This window comes from Oratosquilla oratoria, chromosome 10 (assembly GCF_046742065.1).
Source record: "Oratosquilla oratoria isolate Oo_2021 chromosome 10, ASM4674206v1, whole genome shotgun sequence".
In the NCBI taxonomy this organism is placed as follows: Eukaryota; Metazoa; Arthropoda; class Malacostraca; order Stomatopoda; family Squillidae; genus Oratosquilla; species Oratosquilla oratoria.
Window position 1 is genome coordinate 55,174,328 of NC_134786.1, and position 19,844 is coordinate 55,194,171.

The window sequence follows — 19,844 nt, forward strand, 5'->3', positions numbered from 1 at the left end:
AGGACACCAAATCCCTTTCTTGGATATTTTATTAAGAAGAACTGATGATAATTTATTCTTTACAGTATACCGTAAGCCCACCCATTCAGGCAGTTATCTCCACTTTTTTAGCAATCACCCTGACAATGTCAAAAAAAGTGTTGCCTCTGGCCTTTTTTTGAGGGCTTTCAGGATTTGCAGTCCTCAATTTCTGGACCACGAGATTGAGGTGATCAAATGTCAACTTGAGAAGTTGGCTTATCCTCCTTGGTTTCTGGACCAAGCCCTCAGTAAGGCTAGGGCCAACCATTTTAAAACTTCCGTCCCCTCAAATTTTCACCGCTCCTTTAAGGACATTTTAAAGATTCCATTCAATAATACCATCAGTTCTTCTACTAAATTGTTTCCTCGTGAACGTCTCACTATTGCTTATCACTATCCTAACACCGTACGTAAGCAAATTGTGAACGTTCAACAAAAGCCGAAGGAAGTTGAGTCACCTGGTGTTTATTGTTTGCCCTGCAAAGATTGTGATTTGGTTTACTTGGGTCAAACCGGGAGAGACTTGAACACTAGATTGGCAGAACATAAAAGGTCAATTAGGTATGGGCAGGAAAATTCAGCTGTATTTCTTCATGTTAAAAATAAGAATCATTCTTTCGACTGGGGTAAGGCCAGATTAGTGTTCAAGTCCCACTGTGGTTTCAGGAGGAAAATAGTCGAATCAGCATTAATTGAGGAATGCCCTAATATTAATATTTCTAAAGGGCAGTGGACACCTGACATTATCTCACGCGCAGCAATAAATAAGCTCGTGCGGACGTTACATCCTCCCCTCTCCTCACCCCCTCCCTCCTCCGCCACCCCAGTTAGCCCCGCATCTGAGTGAGGTCAACTGTCCACATCTCTTCTTACTGTAGTTTATAAGTCCCCTCTGTTCTCTATCTTATGTACTTTCCTGAAGAGGGCTACAGTTGATAGCCGAAATATAGGATTATTCTCTATTCGAAGTTTATTCTTTCTCCGACTGTGGGTTCCTGTGTGTTATCTACAAATGTGCTACTACATTTCTATTTAGAAATATATATATATATATACACATATATATATTATATATATATATATATATACATACATATATATATATATATATGTATTTACCTAGTATTTATCTAGTTGTATTTTGTATGTATATGTATATATATGTATGTATATGTATATATATATATATATATATATATATAATATATATATTATATATATATATATATATATATATATATATGTATATATATATAGATAGATATATATATATATGTATATATATAGATTTATTTATTTATATATATATATATATATGTATATATATATATATATATGTACATATATATATGTACCCCATTTTTATGAGTTTATTACAAGTGAGTTATGCCTCTCCGCTGTATATCTCATTGTGCAATTCACTTCACCTAATTTTCATATTGGTATTCTGTTTCCCGTGCACCTTCTTTTCACTTTATATCTTTCTAAATACTTTGAAGCTTCCTCAACTTACTCCAACTAACTTGATTACATGTTCCCCACACAGTTCTGTCACACAGTTCATATAACAATCCTTCATTTTTGAATGGGAGTTCACAATGAATTTTTTTTTAGCAGAAAATATATTCTTCTGCCTGCCAGATTTCCAACTCATATATTATATAAGCATGTGCTGTTTACACATGTACACTGGATGGGATATTCACCCATACACAATTTAACATAGGTCCCCAGATGCATGAGTGGTGTGTGTTTACACATTACAAGTACAAAGTATTCACAAAGTTAGGATTTCTAGATGGTGAACAAGTACAATGTATTCTTGCACAGCATTTTATTAGTCTTCTCTCACTCAATAATGTTCTGTGGACTTTTGTTTTTTAAACTGTACTAGCAATACACTGCAGGCATACTGGCTAAATGACACAGGGCACGTGGACATGTGCTGTGAAAGAACACTATGCTCGTTTCCTGGGAGCTTCATCACCTTCCATTTGCTCACGTTTGCTGCTAACATTCTGTAGCTCATCCAAGCAATGCAGTTTAAAATAAAAAAGCAGAAACTAAAATTGTCATCAATGCGTTGGTACAGTGAGCACTTCTCCATTGATGTTGTGATGTCTTGGCTTCACTGTTGCTATGAGCAAGTCGGTTAACGCCAAATTTTCACTGATGCTGTGAATGAGTTGATTGATGTCAACTCTTCGCTGCTGCTGCTGTGTACAGGTCCGCTGATGCAAGCACTTCACTGGTGCTGAGAGCAGGTCTGTTGATGTCAGCACTTCACTGGTGCTGAGAACAGGTCTGGCAGCAAAGCTTATTGTAGTATTTGAGTCTACATAAGCGTGCCTTGTACACAAGATGGCAGTTTTTCATCCGGTCCATGCATGCCCCTGCAACATTAATCACAACATTAGAAAAGTAATCCTAGTTTATCAAAACCCTTCATTCTAAAAACTGTTACTGGATAAGTGTTACAATTAAATGGTTTTATGTATCATACATTGAGTTAAAAAAAAGTCATTATGTTAGATACTGTACAAAACTTAACTGATTAATCAAAATTAATCACATTTATACAACATATATTGACATGATTAACTGACACTGAATTATCTACATAAGACTGCAAAAATTTCAAAAGCATTTTAGTAGAGGCAAATGGTAGCTGTTAAAGCCTTCAGCTGTCTAGGAGCATCAATTTCAACCTCCTCTCTTCAAAAGCAGAAGCAGAATATGATTTTCATGAATGAAACTTATGGTCATTTAGTAGCACAAAATTATCAAGCAATTTCAATTAATAAAAATTATCATATACAGCATTGTGGTGCTCTCAAGCATTCGTATGAAATTTTAGCACCAGGTATCAAATACCATATGACACTAAGACTGAAGAGGAGTTGTAGGGTTCCATACCCTCAGAGTGGGGCTTTTGTCACAATCCGAATTTATTTTTCACTGCTCACAATTCATAAATTTGATTTGGCTGCTGCCATGCAATTTTATTTAGCTGGGGTGGGTGGGGACCTCTCTACACACCAAAAGTCTCATTTCTCTTGTGAAATTCACCCAAGTAAGGGTAAGCGCACATGTGTTTTATGTCTCATATATATATATATATATTCATAATATGTTAAAAGATTAGTTTGTTTTTAATTTATACAGTTCATTATTTATGTCAGCAGAGTCTTGGTTTACTCATTATCAATGTAGTTTGTTGCATTTAGTGACTTGAATACTGTCATCACATCCCCTTGTTGTCTTTGATATTTTGATGTTGGCGTCTACAATGTTTTTAGTCTCTTCTTGTATGGTTCATCAACCATGCTGGGAACCAGTTTGGTAGCTACCCTTTGAGTCTGTTTGTGTATGCACATGTGTATTTGTAAAGTTGACCTATTTCATGTCTTCTAGTGTTAATTTCAAAATAGTCATGTAGCAATCAAACTAGATCACATTTCACTAGTTAGATCTGTTAATTGATCCAGTTAATATTTTTATGATTATGAATATATATATGGTGCATGATACTCTGAGATACTGGTGATCATTTTAGATACCTAAAGTATGTTTAAAAAGAAATTCACCCCTAGCCAAGCATAACTACAAAGAACCTGTGCAATGTAATCTTTGTCAATCAAATTTTGAAATGGTATAATTCATTTGTGTGGAGACAGACAGAATATTATATCATTGGCCTAAATACTGTTGGAATACAGGAATCTACCTGTGCACTGTACCCTTTTAGTCCCATAAAAGCTTGAATACATTTTCACTACAAAAAGTTATCAAACACAAGGGCAGATATACTTTGTGTTTAAAATGAATTGGTATGCCTGTTTGTAAGGTGGTAAGTTACTGCAGAGTAATACAAGTTTCTCTAATTCCAAGCTTGGAAAAACAAAATATGTCTGCCAAAGTGTTTATTTTTTGTAGCAAGTGTATAACCCCATGCGTGGAGACCAGGTCACTCTTGTTCTTGAGGACATAGCCCAAGGCCCCACTTGCAAAGACCAAAGCACAAGCTTGTGACATTCCAACTGCAAAAGGATGGCCATGGCCAAAAATAAAAAGCATGTTCATCTGGTGCCTCTTAAGGGGAAAAATGAATAAATAAACAAATAAAAAATGTGTGAGGAGGGTTTGGAAATGCTCCTTGGAGAATCACAAAGAGAGCATTCCTCCAGCATTCTTTAGTTCAAGTGTCCATCTACCCTGGTGAAGTAGGACCAAGTGCTTGAGGGGTAGGTGGGGGGAAGGGAAGGAGAGGTGGGGGAAGAGGGAAGGTGAAGGGGTCAAGCACTGGAGAGATGATTTAAGCGGGTGGACGCAAGCCTTGTCCACTACAAGCTGACAGCACCCCAAGCCTTCTCCTTCCTCTCTTTTCTTATCTCTCCGACCTGTTGAGAGACTCTGCTGGTGATCTTGTTTTGTTGGTCCTCGAACTGGGGGCCCAGGTCGTATACGTGCTGGAGCAAAGATATGAGGAGGGCTGGACTGGGTAGGTGTCTCTGATGAGGTCCCCTGTGACAGGGTCCCTGGAGATGAGGTTTCTGGAGACACTGTCCCCGGTGAAGGGGTTCCTCCTTGGCGGAAGGACCTCAAGGGGTGGCGGCCATTCCTCATATGGGGTTGCCCAGGGCCTCCCCTAGCTAAACGAAACCGGCCATTTCTTCTGCCCTTCCTCCAGAGGGCACCTCCTCCTCCTCTCGTTATGTTCCTATTGCCTGGGCGAAAGCGTAAGGGTCCTCCTCTAAATCCCTTCCTAGCCCTTGGTCTTGCCCTTGGGGGCACCATCATCCCTACCCTTATGGGTCCTGCAGGAGGGGAAAGTCACTCAGCAATTGAGGGAGAGGATCCAAGCTATCTGTAGGTCTGTTATTGCACAAGACCCACTCAGTAAAACAGGTCAAAGAAACCCTCCTAAAGAGACTTCAAGGGTGGTCTCATGAGGGGCTGAATTAGGCTGAAATGGCTAGAGTAAGTTAATGAATACAGGCCAGGTCACACTATTTGACACACTGTCATCACATCACATCCACATTAGGGATCGTCACCATTCCTTCATAATTTTTCACACATCTCCAGGTAGAAAGACTTGAAGAACTTTATAGCATGAACAGTTCCATTTAAAGCCATGAGAAATTGTGATGGAACAGTAACATGATGATGGTAAAGAAATGATGTGATGAAGTGTGAATTAACTTTTAATTTATTTTTAACCCTTTCTAAATAGCACTATAATTTCCAGGCCTTGTTTTGCCTCCAGACCATTCTAATCATCTTGGGGACCAGACAACCCCTGGACTGACTGGATACTTGTGTTGATGACACCTGGGGTCCATCCACTCCACAGGTGAGCATAATCCTTATTGCCAGACAGAACAAAAACGTTAAGGTATATTACCATTCTTGAGGTTGAAGACATTCTTAACTGGGAAAAGAACTTCCAAACAGTCATGATAAGTGGTGAGGGAGGTGGGAGGGAAGAGGATATAATGAAATTAATTTAATCCCCAATTAATGAACTATTTTAACTAACCCTTTATGGGTTAAGTATCCTAATTAGGACATCTAAACATTTTGTTCTGGCTAATACCAGATTATTTTATTCTCTTTAAAGCAACCTGTGGCCAGTAAAGGGTAAACATGATGACATACTTTATTTTGTTGTGGCAGCCACAAGGCAATTTGATTCAGCTTATGGTTGACAACCTGAAGCAATTTAAGGTCTTGATTGGTCACATAAATTCCTGTTCAGATCAGGGTTAATCCATGAGCTGAATAAAACTACCTGAAGTTTACCACAATAGAATCAGTAATGTTTACCACTGTGGCAAAGGGAAGAGTTGACAAATCTACAGTTACATTTTACTACCAGCATGACATACCTGGACCTTTTCTCTCTAAACTGTCTTGAGTCTTTTCCACTGGTACTGTGGCAGTTTCAGCAACATCTTCAGCTGAACTTGATTCATTCCCAGATGTGTTGCGTGCACTCTGGTCTGCCTGAGCTGAAATGGAAAAAAAAGGTTTTTAAGTTCCAAATTCACTAAACTCTTCATCTACATGGAGCTAAGATAAGAAGGAATAAGGGTGGTGGATGGAAGTGGATGCATGCCTTGGCTTGGCTACTTCCCTTATGAGAGGGAAGAAGCTCTTGGTGTAGAGACAGAAATTCACTAAACCATTTCATATTAGATGGCACTTTCTTTTTATTTATCTTGATGGAACCCTGTCAATAGCAGTGGGGTTATATCTCCATTCTATCTGGTTGGTTCTATCTCCATTGGTCCTATCAAGGTTGGAGAGAGTGAGAAATGATGAGGAGAGAAGGAGAGTGGGGGTGGGGAAGGAGATGGGAGATAGGGTTGATGGAAGAGTATTGGGATGGATTGGACATGCCTTGTCAATGGCATGTCTAGACTAGAATTGCCACCCCCGTAAATGTGCTGTCCCAGGGCATATGACCCCCCCCCCTCCCCATGTGAGGGCCCTGCTCTCAACTTACCTTCCACCAAAAAATTATCTGATATTCCCCCACTCTCTCTCCTTAGAACATGTATATCCTTAACTCTTCCAACTATTCTCCTGGTTATAGTCCATTAATGCTCTATCTACCACTCTTTCATTGACCACCCTCTCCATTGTGTACTTATACTTGACTTTCTTCCTAAACACTGGAGTGAAGTGAACTTCAGTAAAAGCATATTAAGTTTGTGGTACATGATCTTCCACTTCTAAAACCAAATTGTTTAGGATTTAGTATTTTGTTCTCTTCCAAGTGTTTAATCCATTTATTCTTAATAATTTTTTCACATATTTTTACCACTGCGCTTGTAAGAGATACCAGTCTATGGTTTGTTGGATTTTCTTTGTCTTTGTATATTGGAACAATATTTGCATTTTTCCAATCTTGTGGTATCCTTCTTTGAGTGAGAAGTCAATTATCTTGTGCATTTTGTCCATTAGTTCATCTATACATTCTCTCAATATCCAGTTTGCAATTCCATGTGGCCCGTGTGACTTTCTGACATCAAGGTTTTTTTATTTGGTCCCTTATTAATTTCTGTGACACTATTATTTCTTTCATTTTGGAGGATCTTCCTCGCTGTCCTTCATCCCAAATTTGTGAGCTTTCAATTGTAAATACAGACCTAAAATGCCTAATCATAACTTCAGCCATTTCTACATCATCTATATATTCTTTATTTCCTTTGTGCAGTTTCACTATTTTGTGTTTGTCTTTTAGTTTATCATTTACATATCTGTAAAATAGTTTAGGTTGGTCTTTGCATTTATCTATTATATCTTTTTCGTAGTTTCTTTTTTCCTTCCTACATATTCATCTCTCAGTTTGATGTATGTTTACCATTTGGTCATTTTTTGGTCTTTTTTCCATCTTTTCCAAGCTTTGTCTCTTCTATCTTTAGCATCACTACACTTTGTTACACCAAAACTATATGTAAACCCTTTTTTTTCTTCTCTGGCACATATTTATCTGTTCCCTCCTTGTATTTTTCTTTTAATATGTTCCATTTCTCTTCCATCTTTGTTTCTTCATTTGAAAATTTTTCTCAGCTAGCATTTTGAATTTGTTTTTCTAAGTTTTACAAAGTCCGTTTTGTTGTCTATTAATCTTCCTTCTCTAAGTTTCTCATTTCTTCTCACATCACTTTGTTCTTTTAGTTTGAACTCTATTAGTATGTGGTCACTCTTCCCAATTGGTGTCTTGTAATTCATTTTGTCCATGATTTCAGGCTCAGATGTGAATATTAAGTCTAGTCTTGACGGTTCTTCATAGTTTCTATATCTACTATTTTCCTTGACCCATTGAGTCAATGAATAATCAATGGTCATATGGCACATATACTACTATAAATTTTCTACTTTTCATATTACTATTTACAACTTTAATCATAATCATTTCCACATTATCTTTTCCTTCTGTTATCTTTGTCACATTTAAGCCCTTTCTAGTCAATAACATGACTCCTCCCCCCTGTTTATCCATTCTATTTTTTGCCCAATGGTTGTATAGACCTTGTCCCACCATACTTGATGATATAGGACCTTTCAATTTTGTCTCCACAATTCCCATTATGTCTGGTTTCTCTATGAACAAATAGTCATTTAGTTCATTTATTCCAGAAATCTTAATGTCTATGTTTGTGTATGCCATTTTAAATTTTTTCTTTTCTTCTCTTTTTTGGTTTATGTTTCCTTTTTTCTGATGTACCATATTCTCAGCCTCAGAAAAAACTTTTTTTCAGCCTCCGTTCTTTTCTTGTTTTTCCATTAGCTTCATTTCTTAGTGCTTTATCTTTCTCTATTTTCTCATCACTCATTTCCTTTTTTATTCACACATTTTTGTAATTTTCACTGTTAGCTAGTTTTGCTGCTTTTGATAGTATCTCTTCAACTATCATTTGAGCCCTTAGTTTGATTTTCATTGGTCTATGGTGTTTTTCTCTAGAGTATGTGCCCATTCTATGCACCTCGTCAATTTCTTTGTCTAATTCTTGATCTTTGTCCTGAACCGCTTTTCAGTATTTCCTTCCCAATTTCCTTCTCTTCTTTTTCTCTTTGGTATTTACAAAGGATTTACAAAGGATTTACAAAGGCGGAGCATGCCGACAGGAGACCTTTTGGTCCATATCTAGGTCGGATGCGAAAAAAAATCATAATAATAATAAAATAATAATAATAAAAAAAAAACTATAATAATGTATGCAACAAACAAAATACATAAATAAGTGCATAGGTATAGTTGAATAACAAACAAACAGGTAAACAGTAAATAATAATAAATTGACACATAACTAATAATAAATGAAAATCAAACAACAAATGATAACAAAGCATAAACAAATAATATAAAATAAATTATAATCATTACAGCATCTTGCTTAGATGTTTATCTAAATGAGTCTTAAAGCTTCGAACTGAACTAAATTGCACTACCTGTGCAGGAAGTTTATTCCATTCATTAACTACACGGTTGGCAAAGTTGTTTCTACCTACTTCCAAATTGAATCTATTTCTGGATAGTTTGAGACCATTGTTTCTTGTCTGATTTTCATTCAATGTGAAAATTTTGTCACTTTTGATGTTGTCAATTCCCTTTAGAATCTTAAAGACCTGTATCAAGTCACCTCTGAGTCTACCCTTTTTTAGGGAAAACAGATTCATATGTTTTAGTCGATTTTCGTATGATTTATTTCTGATATTTGGTATCAGTTTTGTGGCTCGCCGTTGTACTTTTTCCAGTCTGTCAATGTCTTTAATGAGATTCGGTGACCATACAGAAACAGCATATTCCAAATGTGGACGAACTAACGATTTATATAGCTTGTTAATGAGTGATGGACTTTTGAAATCAAAAGATTGTGCAATCAGTCCTAGAATCTTATTTGCTTTTTCAGAGGCTGAAATACACTGCTTGGATGATTTGAGGTCGTTACTGATAATTACGCCGAGATCTTTTTCACTATCCACTTTTGTTAACGAATTTCCAAATAATTTGTAATCGTACTTATTGTTGTTTTTACCTATGTGCATTACCTTGCATTTACTCATGTTAAATTTCATTAGCCACTTTTCAGACCATTGCTGTAATTGATCTAAATCTTCTTGAATATCTAATTGGTTTAAGTGATCATTTGCCATTCCACACAGTTTTGTATCATCAGCAAATTTGGAAACAGTAGATTTTAGTCCATGGTCTATATCATTTATATATACTATGAATAGAAGTGGCCCAAGAACGGAACCCTGAGGAACTCCACTTGTAACATTTTCCCATCTAGAGGTTTTTCCATTTAAAACAACTCTTTGTTTTCGACCATTCAACCAATTACTGGTCTAACTTAATAGGCCACCAGTTATACCGTGTAAAGCTAATTTAGTAAGTAGTCTTTCGTGTGGGACGGTATCAAAAGCTTTTGCAAAGTCTAGATATATTAAATCTATATTGTTTCTTTTGTCATAATTCGATATAACTGTGTTGTAGAATTCGAGTAAGTTAGTCACGCAAGAACGTTTCCGTCTGAAACCATGCTGGCTATCATTTATCAAATGGTTACTTTCTAAATGATGTTCGATAGCATCTCTGATGATAGTTTCCATTATTTTTCCTACGATTGAAGTCAAACTTATAGGCCCATAGTTATTTGGTTTCTTTTTGTCACCTTTTTTGAATATGGGAGTAACGTTAGCTAGCTTCCATTCTCTTGGGACATCTCCGGATATGATGGATTTCTTGAAAATAATTTCTAATGGAACAACAATCTCATTTTTAATTTCCTTTAAGATTCTTGGATGCCAACCGTCAGGCCCTGGTGTTTTATTAACTTTGAGTTTATCTATACACCATTTAATTTTTTCTTTTGTTATATTTACCGTAGTGAGTAAGTTTACCCTAGACTCTTCACAGGTTTCAGTTTGGAGTTCACTTTGAGGTGTTTCGTCTACGAATACCGAGCTAAAATAATTGTTTAAGATATTACACATTCCTTCATTTGAATATTCAAGTTGACCGTCAGCAGATAATAGTGGACCAATGTGATTCCTAACAACCTTTTTATCTCTAATGTAACTATAGAATTCTTTGGGATTCTCTTTGGATTTATCAGCGATGTTCATTTCGTATTGTCGTTTTCTTTTTCTTATTGTATTTTTTAAATCTCTCTGTATTGATACATAACTTTCATAGTCATTAGATGCACCCGAGCACTTATATTTCTTATAAGCCTGTCTCTTTTTAGCAATACTTTTTTCAGTTTCTTTGTCGAGCCACTTTGGGCGAGACTGATTTGGGGGACGTCTGTCCTTAAAAGGAATGTAAGTTTGAATCATCTTAGTGAGCGTATTTTGAAATATTTCCCACATCTGATCTACAGGTCTTTCGTTTAATTTTGCCTCCCAATCTGTAAGCTGAAGCTCCTGACGTAGTCCTATGAACTGAGCTTTACTGAAATCGGGTATTTTAGAAACACAAGTATCTATTCTAAAAATTTTTAGGAGTTTGAATCTAACTAAGTTGTGATTGCTATTTGCAACAGATTCACCGACTTCTACATCAGTTACCATGCTTTCGCGGCTAGTGATCAACAGATCGAGTAAGTTTTCATATCTTGTGGGCTCTTTTACATGCTGAATTAAGTAATTGTCACCAAGAAAATCAATCAAGCGACTACCTATATGGCCATGTCCAAGGGTCATCCAATCAATGTCAGTAAAATTGAAATCACCCATTATCAATAAATCCCGGTTGCAGAAATTAGACAGTTCTTGAAATAACAGTTTGTCGTCTGTTAATGATAATGTCTTTGGCCTATATATTACACCTATATTTGTATACATTATGTTTTTCTTTGATACCATAAAGCACAATGCATTTCTTTTTATACACTGTGTCTCTTACCCAATTTTCCTTTTCTTTGATAATTTTACTTACTGTTTTTTTTGCATTTGCCTCTAACTGCTGTTGTACTTTTTCCTTGAAAGTGATTTTTTTATTTTCATGTTCCTGTTTCCACTGATTTTTTGTTTCAAGGAGGTCCGTCTCATTGATCGATTCTCCCACTTTTTTGGTCACTGCTTGTATTTGCTCTTTGATCTCTTTCTTCAGTTCTTCGTTTTTGTTTCTATCCTCATTTTCCTTTTTTTTTTTCTCTTTTAATCATACTTAGTTCACTTTTAGGTCATTCAACTCTCTGATTATTTCCTTGTTAGTTTTATGTAAATTTGTCATCTCTTTGTGCAAGGCTTTATAATCTACTCCTGGATCTATTAATTCCTCCATCAAGTTGTTGATGTCTCGATTCCTTAGTACACTGATAAACTTAGTTTCTCTTTCTATATGCATAACTTTTCCTATTGCTCTTCTTTCCCTTTGAAAACCCAAAAAAACATTGGTTTCCCACCTTTGAGTAGACTTTGGAGTGTTGCTTAGACAAGGTTCTATAATCTATTCCTGGGTCTATTAATTCCTCCATCAAGTTGTTGATGTCTCAATTCCTTAGTACACTGATTAACCTAGTTTCTCTTTCTATAAGCATAACTTTTCCTATTGTTCCCCTTTCCCTTTGAAAACCCCAAAAAACATTGGTTTCCCACCTTTGAGTACATTTTGGAGTGTCGCTTAGACATGTTCTCTTCAGTATCACACCCAGTGGCAATTCCACTCTACTCATATCCAATCCTCTCTTTGTTGGTTCATCAATTCTTTTGTGTTCTATTCTTTCCTCCATTTTGTGCTATACTATACTTTTCCAAAACTGGATTTTACATCTTACCAGTCACTCGATTACATAGCCCTCTCATTCCAAAAACAACAACAAGGTGTTTCCTTGATCCAAGCAACAAGAGAAAAATGCTATTCACTGTAATTCAAAAGTTCCTTAGAGGTGGAGGGAATGGTAAAATAAAGGAGGCTATGCAGGAGTAAAGATGAGTGGAAGGGAAGAGGAGGGAAGGAAAGAGGGAAGGGGGGAAGAAATGAGAGTGAAGAAAGGGGGAAGGAAGGGAAGGTTTTGGAGGGGTGACAGGAGTGAAAAGATGCCTTGGGGAGACATTGGAAACCTCTCCACTCTTGAAAGAAGAAACCCAAAGCACAATGTGAATACTACACTAGTCTACTCTGGGTGGAGGAAAGAAGAAAGAAAGATCTTACCTTCATGGCAGGAGTGTGTGTTGCAGGGCTGTTGTGTCATAGGTCGAGACACCTGGGTACAGTCTGGTGAGGGTTCCTGGTCGGGGTCCATGCACCGGACTTCACGCTGCTGTACACCTCCATCACATGAGGCTGAGCACTGTATGGGAGAGAAGAAAGGGCAGCATCCTTATTATCACAATCATTATTATTTCAAAGGGAGTGTATTCTGTGACAGTGTGCGGAGACTCCTCCCTTTCCATTCCTTATAATCACCCTTGGCAAGTTCTGGCAAAGGTCAATGAGAGGTGTGTTAGATATCTAAAAAAGACAGACATCTTGGCAGACAATTCCAGAATTGGATGATCATCCATATCAAATCTGTTGTGCTTTTACTTAAGGGCAATTGAAGTACTACAAGAGTGGGTGTGGTGGATTCTGTGCATTTAGATTTGCCTTCAATAAGGTGCCTCACAAATGCTTGTATTGTGATCGGAGTGAATGTTGTTTTGTATGTATGTGTTGCACAGTACTGATGGAAGATTGTTGAAGGTCTTGGGCAAGTATGCTACTGGTGTAATTCTTTTATTGTAGGGGCCAAAGATGGGTACCTACTTGTGGTGGTCCTGCAAGATGAAGCTGCCCATTGTCAAAACCTGTCAAGTCAACCTCCTCACCTCCATGAGGAAATACAGCCCTGAAGGACTGATGCTCAGTTCTTGGACTGGGCCCAAGATCTATTAACCTCAACTGCATTCCTTACACTTTTTCATACATGAAGAGCTGACAACTGGCAACTGCTCACTCCTACCACTTTCAGCCAGTGACAAAGAAACGGACTCCAATACAACACAGACAACAGTCCAACTTCTTCTTGAGGAGTGAGGCCCAGGATTGGCTTTTGTCCAATGGGAGGAATTGGCCAAGTGCCCTAAAATTATGGGCTACACTATTAGTTTTCTCAAATCCAGCTCACACATTAAGGACCTAATGGTGGAAATCAGCAAGAAAATAAGCATGATTTTTACAAAGAGAAACTTGACAGATAACAAGATAAATCTCACCTCTGACCACTGTGACATGTACCATCTGGGAGCACAACTGGCCTGTGCACACTCCCGACTTGTCTCAGGGCGAAGGTCTTCCTTGCAATTACCAACACTAGCAGCCACTTTCCATTGTCCACGGGACCATACCACACATACCACTGCCCTAGTTTGCTTTCCAGGGCCACACTCGGCACTGCACTCACTCCAGGGTCCTGTGAGTCAAAGTCTTTATTTTAGTACATATGTACATATACCAAGGGATTTCCCCCCCCCCTTCAAGGGAGGTAGCTAAAGTCAAAAGGGATAATTCCACTCCTGTCCATTTCATCCCCACCTGCTCCATTTCCATTCACCACCCCTCCCTCCCTCCCTTTATTTTAGTGGAAAATAAATTTTATTTAGTAAAACAAGCTTCATTTTAATAAAACAGGAATTTGGCCTTCATTCAAGGTCACAGGGTGCCCAATAATATATGAAGCAATGATCATGCTGTATTAGTTTCTTCTTTGACATTACTGAGCATTTTGATATTAACAGCCAATCAGATACAATTACAATAATCAGTCAGTCCACTACCCCAGATTTTGCCAGAAAGTAATGGCTCCCAGTGACAATGATGAATGGTTATGACAGGACAGTGCTACTAACATGTAAGATTTATTACTGAAAGTTATCTTATATATATATACATATATATATATAATATATATATATATATATATATATATATATATATATATATATATATATATATATAGATATGGTTTGGACACATGGAAAGAATGAGTGAAGAAAGATTAGTAAAAGAAGTGTGGAAAGCAGAGGTGGATGGAGTGAACATGAGGGGACGACCAAGGATGAGATGGATGGATGGGGTAAAAGGGGTGTTGGGAAAGAGGGGGATGTCTGTTGAGGAAGGAAGGGAGAAGATAGGAGTGAGTGGAGAATGGTTGTGTATGGATGATGCTGTGATGCATGGAAGGGAGTGGGTTGGGGATGGGGTGGTTAAGGAGTATGTGTGAATGCAAATTTGACACAGCATAAAGGAATTTCTCCCAGTCGTCTCTTTTTTCTGCATGAGGGGATGGAAGGGGGGGATCGCTGATTAAATGAAGTGACCTTGCTGTGGATGTGTTGTGTCTTGTTGTATTGCTACTGTCCCAGAGCAATGGGTGAGACGCAGGGATGACCCATCATCCAAGAGGAGCCAAGAAAAGAGGGACCGAGGGGTGGTGAATGGAAGTGGAGTGGGTGGGGATGAAATGGGTGTGGGTGGATTTATGTCTTTGACTTTGGTTACCTCCCCTTGTAAGGAGGAAAAAGCCCTTAGTATATGTATGTGTATATGTATGTATATATATATATATATATATATATATAAATATATATATATATATATATATATATATATATATGTATCTTTCTCTCTATTATTAGTAATACAGTGAGACCTCTCATTAATGGACGTTAACTAGCTGTGTTTGTGGTGTTTTTGCTTTGTTTTCAGTGTTTTTGGTGCTGTTGTTTAGTGCGTGCAATCACTATGCCACCCAAAAACCACTCAAAATCACAGCAAAAACACCACAAACACAGCTAATCAACGTCCGTTAATGAGAGGTCTCACTGTACTCCCTACAATCTGGGCATAGTAAATGGGGTGAAGGATATTTACCTGCGAACCACTTGCCACCACAACCTTTGTCCTCATGGCAAACCCTAGTGTCCTCTGGTCGTTTTGTTGGGTCACAGGAGGTCTCAGTCACTCGGTTGTCAAGAACATCGCCTGAGCAGTAAACTGAGCGCCGCTGGATCCCATGCCCACACTCCTCTGAGCATTTTGTCTCCCATTCTGAGAAGAACCAGGTGTTTACAGCACAAGAGCCCATGTCACAAGGTTCCTCACTAACAGGCTTTGGTTCTGGAACTTGGGAGCAGTAGTGGTCTAGAAGAGGTCCTGAGGAACCTACACAGGTGATTGTTCTTGACCTGGACCCCATCCCACACTGTGTTGAGCAGTAGCCCCATTCACCAGCTTCCCATGAAGGTGCCTTGTTGCATGGGCCTTGGTCACATACCTGAAAAAAGGTGATGACAATTGATGTTCAAAATGAGATGTCTCTGGCTAATCTCCATCACAGTGATATGTTTTATTAATTTTGTTCAAGCTAAAAGGATACAATTTTGTGCAGCTGACATGGAGGGGTGTGAGGTCTTTCCAATAATCAAGACACCTTTGTTATTATACTGAAGGGACTTGGCCATCTTAACCATCATGGCCCAAAGTCAAGAGTTTTTTCTGGACAACATCAGGAAAGGTTAATAGCTAAAAGAAGCATAACTAATCTACCCACTTCCCCAAACCAACATGGGTTTTAAGAGGGCCACTCCACCAGCACACTTCTTATAAATATTACCCAACAGATGTGAGAGAGATACCATAGGAAAGCACCACCAGAAAGAATGGTTATAGTTGCAATAGACATAAACAAACATTTGATAAAATCCCTAGATACATACATCATAAGAAGTAGATATCCACTACAATGACAAGAAATAGCTAATAAACTTCCTAACCAGCAGACAGTGCAGTGTATCGTAATACAACCAAATTTCTGGGACCCAAAGCCTATACAGTCGAGTACCCAATAGACCTACTCTCACCTATCTTGCTCAACTCGGATGTGACCTACTGGTATTAACATCTTCCATATGATGACACCTATATAGACATCACAAGGCACAAGTTGGTATACGAGGATGCCAGCCAGCATTGGCATCCTGATTATATTTATTTTGTAGTTGTAGCTGAGTGGATCACCAAGTTCTGTGAACTGGCTTGATCCCATTTTCTGTGCTTAATATTACTCAGAGTGAAAGAGAATGAGCATGGGCATCTGTGGGGGGGGGGCAAGGGGGGGCATTTGTCCCGCACTGGAATGTATGGAAAATATGAAATGCAATGAAAATACAAAATGAATAAAAAATTACATGGAAAATGCAAAATGAATGATTGATGAAAGTCAAAATGTAACTCATTTAGATCATGTACATATATGCCTATGTGGCCAATTTGAGGTATCTTGATATAACATTATACCATTAACCAAATATGTATAACATTTTTAATTTTGCCCCTGCCTACAAAGATTCCTGCGGACACCCCTGAGAATAAGTAAATCAGGAGTGATTTTATATTTCATAATGTGAGCATTGTGATGCATCATCAAATCATTGCACATCAGGTATCCGATGCTATGTGCAAGAATTTGACTTGTATTGAAGAAGTTAATGGTCTAAGTCTGATTTTATGAGGTTATTACCTGTGCCTCAGGAAGAGTGGGTGGCTTGGTGCAAGCTGCCTCTGAGACGCTAACAAGAACTGCAGGGGAAACCTCCTGCTGGCATGAGAATTTCCTCCGTTGGACCCCAAGGCCGCATGTAACACTACAGGGACCCCAGGCCTCTGGCATCCACCTAGAGGGAAAATATGATAGAGATAATGGCATAATACAATATTATATGGTATAATATAAGGAACTTTTCTAAGGGTAAAAAATTTAGAGAATGAATGGGAATACATTCCCTGTATTGCATGTTGAGAAGTGTAAGATAATGGTCTGTGTTTTGTACATGGTGACAGCATCTGGTGTCTGTGGTGTTTGTGTAAAGTCCAAGTATGTGTTTGGAGCTGGATGATGACCTAAACACAGGTCTGTTAGATTCGTGAAAATCAAGAGTTTTTTTTTAATCTGGGTTTATGTCTAGGGATACTTGATTTAGCATGGAATAGTTTAGTCATGTATACAAGAATGAATGATGATCTTATGCTTCTCTGTTAGTGACCAAGCTATAGATCACTCACCTTAACTAAGACTTGTAACCTACCTGCTATGCCTGACACCAGGTATACAAAACTTACATGGCAGGACAAGGCTTCAGGTTGCACCGTACTGTCTGCCGTGCTGGAAGGTCTTGCCCTGCACAGTACCTGTCAGGGACCTCGCTCCCCTTGCGTCGCTTGACACAGACCACCCGGGTCGTATGGCTCCCTGGAAAAGGTTCATTTGTCACTTCCTTAAGTTCTATCTTGCAGGAAGCCCACAGTCTTTGAGTTTACCCATAAATTACTCTTAGAATAAATTTTGTCCAAACATCTTTACTGTGTTAGTGATGAGTACTGTAAGATTAGGCATAATGTATCCTCTGTATAGATAGATGGTGTTTGTGGGTCAATTATATTTTGATATTCTTTCATTGCTGGGTGGTGACCAGATCACTTCTTTTCTTCAGGGAGATATTGATAAGTACTCAAATATATTCATGACTCAAGTATTGGTCCTATTTTGAGAACACACTTTTCATGAAATTCAAGAAATGCTAATCTTTGGTGAATGTTTTACAAATTGGGAGACATAACTTAAAATCATTATTGAACAACAAACAAATTAAAATATATGGATTTGTTATGACAGTTTGATTAACAGTTCTGCCTTTTGGACTTGAACCCTAGGCTGTGCAGCATATGGCATGAAGCCAGGATGCTACCAAAGGCATCACAAAGGATGTACAAAAGAGGTGGTTTAATATAAGACTTGCTGAAATAGACTATATTTTACCACAACTAAGTAAATGCACACAAATTTTATGTACTGTATTTTCCGGCTTAAAATGCGCATCGGGTTATAATGCGCACCCATGCACTTCGTTATCTCAGTACACAGATAACGCGTACCGACGTATAACGCGCATGCCAGGAAAAGTCACTGGTGGCTAAAGCTCGTGAACTGCATGTATGCGACTTCTGCTTGCGTTGGTCCATTGTTTAGTGGGAAATTTGAGCCATGAAAAGTTTATTGAATACAAAATGTACATGAAAAATTTCGGATTTTTACAGAAAAATTGTAATTTACTATCCTGAGGGAATAATTCATCTTACAAGTTTTTATCACCGTGTACAAGTTTTTATCACCGTGTACAAGTTTTTATCACCGTGTACAAGTTTTTATCGCCATGCAGCAACAAACTATGTTTCGGTTCATAAATGTCTTTACTGAAGTGACGTTTAGTTTAACAAACTCTCGCAAGAGGGTGTTTAGTGTAGGCTAGATTGGCAATAGAACTGTCAATCTCGGCCCTGATCTAGCATATTCCAGGTGAGCTAAAACGGCCAACGTTCATGGTGTTGGTACCAGTGCTGTTTTACGGATCCCAAATATTTGCATAGACTACGATGATTAATGTTAGTAAAAATAAACCAATGAAATAACGGCGATTAATTACTTAGTATCATGTGAACGAGGTTACATGGAGAAGTATTTTTCACTGGCTAGAGCCACCGCTGGAAAATCTGTTGATTTGTCACAAAATTAAGTGTCAGTTTAGGCATCAATCAGGACACAACTAAGAAAAACTCGGAACTACATGTACCGGTATATGACTCATGTTGTGCGTTGGTCCCTTATTACTTTGCAGCTTAAATAGTTTGTAGGAAATATGATCTAAAAAAAGTTGATTGAAAGTAAAATATACAGAAAAATTTCAGGATTTTTACAGAAAATGTTCATTTTATATCTTGAGAAAATAATTCGTCTTTACCATTTTTTTTTTAATACTGAAACAAACTACAGACTGTTTCGTTTTAGCTTTGAACCTGCAATGACAGTGGTGAAATAGGAGTCTCTCATCGAGGTGACGTTTAGTTAATATAACTCCCGAAAGAGGGTGTTGTAGTCAGGTGTTTGACACGAGTATATGAACGGCCGCAATGGAATTTGTACCATACCTAAAGTGAAGCAACAAAGCCAATATAAAAATTCAAACTAGGATGCTGTGAACATGGGCAAATATCATGAATATTGGTCATGTTTCATGGTGTTTAGGCCTATTTAAACATGAAAAATAAGATTCGATAGATACCTACCTATACCAAATATTTATAGCCCATGCTGGCGTATTCTTTCATGTCACCATGGCTGTTCTTCTTGTTCTCACGGAACGTCATGGAGAAGTGTGCCGTCCCGACTTTGTGACGGCCAACATCGTCACGTTGTTGTGAAAAAAAAATTACACACACAGCCGCAGAATTTTTATTGTAGGCCGTAGATAATGCGCACCACCGG

The 19,844-nt window shown here is 38.0% G+C and overlaps 1 protein-coding gene across 2 annotated transcripts in view; it reads right to left on the bottom strand.

Moving 5' to 3' along the window:
• Nucleotides 1-1,840: 1,840 nt before the first annotated feature.
• The window catches only part of LOC143029225 (thrombospondin type-1 domain-containing protein 4-like), a 126,249-nt gene continuing 108,245 nt past the window's right edge, over nt 1,841-19,844 (bottom strand). The window contains exons 11-18 of one of the 2 annotated variants that reach the window (XM_076191824.1): nt 17,645-17,774; nt 17,046-17,199; nt 15,398-15,800; nt 13,741-13,937; nt 12,698-12,836; nt 5,913-6,035; nt 4,422-4,838; nt 1,841-2,414 (exon numbers count right to left, since the gene is read on the bottom strand). In XM_076191824.1, the coding sequence (XP_076047939.1) occupies nt 2,305-2,414; nt 4,422-4,838; nt 5,913-6,035; nt 12,698-12,836; nt 13,741-13,937; nt 15,398-15,800; nt 17,046-17,199; nt 17,645-17,774 (1,673 nt within the window). In that variant the 3' untranslated portion in view covers nt 1,841-2,304. The remainder of the gene's footprint in view (nt 2,415-4,421; nt 4,839-5,912; nt 6,036-12,697; nt 12,837-13,740; nt 13,938-15,397; nt 15,801-17,045; nt 17,200-17,644; nt 17,775-19,844) is intronic. The other variant, XM_076191825.1, reaches the window with a different exon arrangement.